This window comes from Cebus imitator, unplaced genomic scaffold (genome assembly GCF_001604975.1).
Source record: "Cebus imitator isolate Cc_AM_T3 unplaced genomic scaffold, Cebus_imitator-1.0 Scaffold757, whole genome shotgun sequence".
Taxonomy (NCBI): Eukaryota; Metazoa; Chordata; class Mammalia; order Primates; family Cebidae; genus Cebus; species Cebus imitator.
In genome coordinates this window covers 57,750-63,892 of record NW_016108072.1, presented here as the reverse complement: position 1 = coordinate 63,892, position 6,143 = coordinate 57,750, and the positions used below count along the sequence as shown (strand labels likewise).

Here is a 6,143-nt window from a genome sequence, read left to right as displayed (position 1 = left end):
AAAAAAAAAAAAAAAAAAAGAAATCACATCAAGGTCCTGGCATTCAAGGACTCCCACACTCTGGTTGTCTTGGCTTTCCTGCTGCGGGATCCTCCGTGGGCTCTCCGTGGCATCACATCTCTTTGCTCCACTTTTCTAAATGTCCCTCCTTGCTGTCTCTCTTCCACTGGCCCCACAGCTCCCAGCTAGAGGCACTTATGGGCTCAGCACTGAAATCAAAGCGTCTCTTGTTTTATCCCATCTGAGACTTGCAAGTCTCAAGGCAGATGTGACTTCTCCCGAGGGTCATGGAGGTCCAGGTCACGTGGCGAAGTGGCTGATGCCACCCCAGTGCTCTTTAGAAGGTGGCTCAGGATGATTCCTTCATCACTGCCCTTCTGCTCTTCCCTAGCCGGTGGGATCCTCACCTGCCAGGGTGCCTGTGGCTGCTGAGACCCCAAAGAAACCTCCAGGGACCAAACGCAGGGGCCCCACATCCACACAGACCTCATCTGGATCACGGGGAGTGAGGCCGCTGTTCAAGGACACCTGAGGAACACGGAGGGAGTGAGCAGTGGGGGGTCATCCCTACCGCTGACTCCCTTGCTCCCCTGGCCATGGGAGGGCAGGCGGCCCTAAGGCTTGGTCTCAGAATGGCATGGAGGTGACCGGTGCTCCTGGTCTCAGGAACCCTTAACGTCTGTGTCCTCTGGGTGAGTGTTAGGATTCTGTGTAGGGATGGAGGATCCCCTGTGGATGTTGGCCCATGTGTGCCAGGGACCTCACGTGGTGTCACAAGCACCGGTGTGTTGGGGCTGTGGACACGCACACATAGCAGCTCTGTAACTCAGGGCCCTGTCAAGCAGGAAGGGTGACTCACGCGCAGCCTCTGCCCCCAGTAGGTGATCCGTGCTCTGAAGGGGTGTGGTTGGTTCCGGAAGTCCCGATGACAGGAGCCCAGCACTTGGCTGGCCCCATCCCTGTGGGCAGTTGGGTTTTTTTGTTGTTGTTTGTTTTTGAGAAGGAGTCCCTCTGTTGCCCAGGCTGGAGTGCAGTTGTGCAGTTGTGGCTTACTGCAACCTCTCTCTGCTGGGCTCACGTGATCCTCCCACCTCAGCCTCCCAAGTAGCTGAGCTACAGGCATGTACCATCATGCCCGGCTAATTTTTGTATTTTTAGTAGAGACGGCATTTCACTTTGTTGGCCAGGTTGGTCTCAAACTCCTAACCTCAAGTAATCTGCCCACCTTGGCGTCTCAAAGTGCTGGGATTACAAGCGGGAGCCACCGCTCCCAGCCCTTGTGGGCAGTTGGAATCCAGCCAGGATACACACGACTCAAGGCCTGGCCAGTGAGGGCAGTCCCGGAAGCTGCTCTGCCCAGATCTGCTGTGCCACTGGGTGAACTGGCATGGGACATGTCCCTTGTCTAGCTTGAGTCTCTCCCTTGCTGTAGCCTGCTCCCTTGGCAGAAGAGAGGGCGCAGTGGAAGAAGTTGAGAGAGGCCAGCAAGGATAGCAGCCCCGGAGAGCAAGCCCTGACTGGCGGAGTGTTGGGGCTTGGATTTACAGAAGGGGCCAGGGGCCTCCCTGTGGCCCTTCCCCAAGGAGACAGAGGCCTCGACCAATGCTGCAGTTTCTGCCCTCCATCCCCCTGACCCACCACCTTCTCCTATCAGTCTTCCCTCCCTCCTTCTTCTCTCTCTCTCTTTTTTTTCCAAGATGGAGTCTTGCTTTGTCACCCAGGCTGGAATTCAATGACGCGATCTCGGCTGACTGCAACCTCTGCCTCCTGGTTTCAAGTAGTTCTTCTGCCTCAACCTCCAGAGTAGCTGGGATTATAGGTATATGCCACCACGTCCAGCTAATTCTGTGTTGTTTTTTTTTAGTAGAGATGGGGTTTCTCCATGTTGGTTAGGCTGGTCTTGAACTCCTGACCACACGTGATCCGCCCGCCTTGGCCTCCAAAGTGCTAGGATTATTGGCATGAGCCACTGCGCCCAGCCCCTCTTTGTCTTAAATTCCAAGTCCCTTGTGCCTCCGGCTTCCCCTTCCTCTCTTAGCTGCCAGGGCTCAGAATGCAGCTGACTCAGGATGGATGACCTGGACATGTCTTAGCAGCCAAGGACAATGTGACCAGCCTGCCTCCCCAACAGGGCGCACGGCAGGCTCTGGGGAGTCAGAAGAAGAGCGTTGAGCCCTGAGTGTCTCTGGACACACTGACTGCTCACAGCAGAGCGTCTGGCAGTGCCACCTTCCACCAAGAGGAAGGCAGCACAGGACAGGGGAGAAGCCAGCCCCGGAGCAGCCACCTGGGTTTGCGCCTTGAGCTGTGTGACCTTGGGCAAGCCATCTCATCTCTCCAAGCCACGGCGTTCCCATCTCTAAAATGAGGTTGGTAATTGAAACTACCTCATAACAATGTTATGAGGGTTAACTAAGACAGTGAATGAGAAGGGCTTGGTGCTGTGCCTGGCATACCGTCAGCTTACTCCATAAATGCAGGCAATTACTCTAATTGTTATGAGCTGAGGGAAGGTTGATGAGAGACACTGACAAACCGGCCCAGCTACTGAGGAGGCAGCCGGGCCAGGGAGGGACAGAAGCCAAATCATCAGTGGAAAGGGAAGGGACAGCTATGAAGGGAGGGCGGGGACCCTCCAGGGGCAAGTCTGGGCTCAAAGTTCAGCTCTGCACTCAGCGTCCTTCTCTCTGGGGCTCACTGTCCTTACCTGTAAACGGGACAAATAATCCCCGCTTACGGAGGGTGTTGGAGATGGGATGAGATCATGGGAGCAGAGATGCTCATCTCAGGCCCCAGCCTCTGTCGTTCATTTCCCCTGGGGCTGTTGGGTTGAAGGAATCAAGCCCCAGGGAGGCGGAGTTCTACCTGAGAGAGGCCAGCAAGGATGGCAGCCCAGGGGAGGGTGGGCCCCCTGCTGGAGGCTGGGGCAGGGGCTTGGATGGGGGCGTGGGACCCTCCCAATGCACGAATGGAGGTGAGGGGTCAGTCCAGACAGGCCCTTACCCGGGCTGCTTGGAGTGGGTGTGTCCATCGCTGGCCAGTACACGGATGGCTGGGCTGTTCTGCAGGGAGGTGAGAAGCAGCCTGAGCCGCGGGCAGGGCAGGACGGGGAGGGTGTGGGCGGGCAGATGGGCTGTCAGGCAGAGACCACTACGCACCTGGGTATCCTCTGCTGAGGAGTCAAAGAAGATCCCGATGCCATTCCACGAGGCCATCGCCCCCAGGACAGAGCCTACACGGCCTCTGCTCCGGGTGTACCACACGGCCTGCAGGTCCCCAGCCCCTTAGCTCAGGGGACCGTGTGGGATCCTGGGACCCCAGGGCTCCTCACCCGCCTCCCTGACCCACCCCACTCTGTCAGGTCCGGGAGAGGACACTCACCATGCCCTGGGCTCCCTGGCGGCCCAGCCCTGTTACCCTCATCTGCACCTCTACTTCCCAGGCAGAGAAGGGGACAGAGGCCCGGCTCCACACGGCGCCACTCCGGTTCCTCATGGATGGTGCCAGCCGCACTTCCTCCAGGCCCAGGATGGCGTCTGTGGACCAGGGCAGCTCAGGCCCTAGGCCCCACTATACTCCCCTCCCCCTTCACTCTCACTGGCCTGGGCTGGGCTCCGGAAGAGACAATGTCAAGGTTAGCCAGGGAGGCAGGAGTCAGAGACGCATAGGAATCGGGAGTCAGAGCCCAGCACAGCTGGAGGGGCCTTTGCCAGGGAGGGCAATGAATGCCAGCCCCGTCCGCATCGGTGAAGCCTCACTGCAGTGTGTGTGGTCTGTTTTCGTAAGACCGCATCTAACAGATGGAGGAAACTGAGGCTCAGAAAAGTTAAGGAACCAAGTGGATTGTCTGGAATTCAGCTCCATATGACTCCAAAGTATAAGCTTTTTCCACCACGAGAGAGATTTGTGTCTAACTCTTCCCATTTCTCAGATGAGGAAACTGAGGCCTTGTGACAAAAATGGAAGTGCCTGAGACCACAGAACCCAGGAGAGGACTTTAAGGGGGGGAGTAACTGCAGGGAGGCCCAGGACTCCAGGCTGTGGCCAAATGAGGCCAGAGCTTCCTGGTGGACAGGACCAAGGGGACACTCCAAGGTGAGGAATGCAGGAAAGCGAAGTGTGAAGGTGAGAATGGGCCCGCAGGCTGGCGAGGAAAGGGTTCAGGATAGAGCGTGTGTGTGAGGATTGTCACTGGTGGTGGTGGGGTGAGGAGGAAGGAGCTCTGCCTGGTGGGAAGGAGGAATGGGAGAGAAACTGAGGCAGACTTGGCAGGAACTAGGGGCAGGGAACTCAGAGGCCCTACTCCAACTTGCCCCCCTCCCTCCAGCCTGCCAGCCTGGAACCTGGCCCAGGGCCCACACCCTGCCAGGATGTTCCGGAGGCTGCTAATCCAGCCCGTTTGCTCTGCAAAGGCCAGGGTTGGGGGTGGGGAGGCGCAGAGTTGCAAGGCCACACGTCCCAGGGCCTCTGGAAGCTGCCACTGCCTCTGAATGACTTGCAGGAGGCAGAGATTGTCCACCGCCTACTACGCTTTCAGCCTTATGAGGCCCTGTGTCTCTGGGCTGGGCACAGAGGAGCATCGGGGTGAACGAATGAATGCATATGCAATGCACACATTACTGGGTGACCTTGGAGAAGGTGCCTCTGCTCCCTCACATGAGCTGTGACACCCAGACTTGGCCGGGCCCAGAGCAGTGAGTGTTGTATAGGCTTTGCCATCCAGGTCCTGAGGCAGCGCCCGGCTTGGTGCTGTGAGAAACAGCTCACTCTTTTGTTGCCTTATGTGTCTCTATGAAGGAGGACCGGAAGAGACCCTACTGACTGGGCCTATCATCTAAAAGATATATTTTTGTCCTGGCCTGAGTCAGGAATCATGCCTTTCTCAGCACTCACATCTCATAGAAACCCACAGCTGATCTGCTTTCTATCTTTGCTTTGCCTGCTAAGAAGCTCAGGATTCAATCCATGGCCTGACTCTGAGGTGGGTAGACCTCACAGTGTATGTTTGGAAACAAGCCATGCTCCCAGACTATTGCAGGCCCCACTCTAACCCCCATTGTTCTTGCTCACTCCTAATGTAAGCTCCCCTCTAGTGTGTAGTTTCGTCATCACAAATCCTTTTGGAACAAGGTCAGGTAGAAGGCCCTGATCACAGACCTGTGGGCTAAGATGCTCTCATGCCTGCTTCCACCCACAACACACATACAGGGAAGGGCTGCTGCCCTCGCAGCTGGGATGAGGATGCCTCCCTCCAGGTAGCCCCCAGTTCTAACCACAGGCCCGACGGGATGGAGCCGGGAGAGCGTAGGTTTGTGCTGGTCCACATTGCCTTGTTCCTGTGTGTCTGGGACTTAGTGTGTGAGCATGTGTGTGTGTGAGCATTTGTGTGTGTGTTCACAGGTCAGAGAGGCAGAGGAAGGCCAGGGGTCCAAGGAGAGGCAGAGAAGAAGAGAGAAGTCCTGGGGCAGAGAAACAGAGGAGAAACTGAGCCTGGGTGGGGGTGGGGGGTATCAGGGCAGTGGAGCAGGAGACAAGCCTGGGAGAGGTCCTGGGGCCCCTGGCACTGACCCAAGCCCTGCCCCACCCTGGACAAAGGATGGCCGTGACAGACCCATTCCCCACCAAGTCACAGCCCCTCCAGTACTTTGAGGGACGCTGGGCATGGCGGGTCCCCACCCCTGCCCCTCACCTCCATGATGGCTCCAGAAGGGTATTCCAGCCCCAGGCAATGCCAGCCTTGGGCCTTTGAAGCTGAACTTGTACTCAAACCTGCGCAGAGGAGGACGCCCCGCCTCAGGGCTGTGGGGGGTCAGGAGCAGGAGGAGAAGGCAGAACAAGGGATCTGGACCACTGACTGCTGGCATTGTGAAGGCGCCTGATGTCTGGGCCCTGGGGTAGATCATAGCTGGGAGGCCAGGGAGGGGCTCCTGAGATCGGGCCAGGCAGGGAGGAGCTGGGGACTGGCCTGGAGCTGGGTTGTGGCACTGTCCTCTCCCTCCCTCTCCTGCATACGCATCCTGCTCTTTCTAGGCCTCAGGCCCCACCCCTCCCTCACCTCCCGTGTGACGTGGGCAGCGGGATCCCTCGACAACCTGAGGTCTGCCCCTGCTCCTGGCTCAGGCCGTCTTTCTATCTCGGCTCAC

General features: G+C 57.8%; 1 protein-coding gene across 4 annotated transcripts in view; it reads right to left on the bottom strand.

Annotated features, from left to right (window-relative positions):
- LMAN1L (lectin, mannose binding 1 like) overlaps nt 1–6,143 on the bottom strand; it is a 12,414-nt gene extending 6,271 nt beyond the window's left edge. For 3 of the 4 annotated variants that reach the window (XM_017519575.2, XM_017519573.2, XM_017519574.2), the window contains exons 1-6: nt 5,690–5,993; nt 3,382–3,536; nt 3,159–3,266; nt 3,004–3,062; nt 860–959; nt 408–528 (exon numbers count right to left, since the gene is read on the bottom strand). In XM_017519575.2, the coding sequence (XP_017375064.1) occupies nt 408–528; nt 860–959; nt 3,004–3,062; nt 3,159–3,266; nt 3,382–3,536; nt 5,690–5,903 (757 nt within the window). In that variant the 5' untranslated portion in view covers nt 5,904–5,993. Of the gene's footprint in view, nt 1–407; nt 529–859; nt 960–3,003; nt 3,063–3,158; nt 3,267–3,381; nt 3,537–5,689; nt 5,994–6,055 lie in introns of those variants that run through there. The other variant, XM_037735239.1, reaches the window with a different exon arrangement.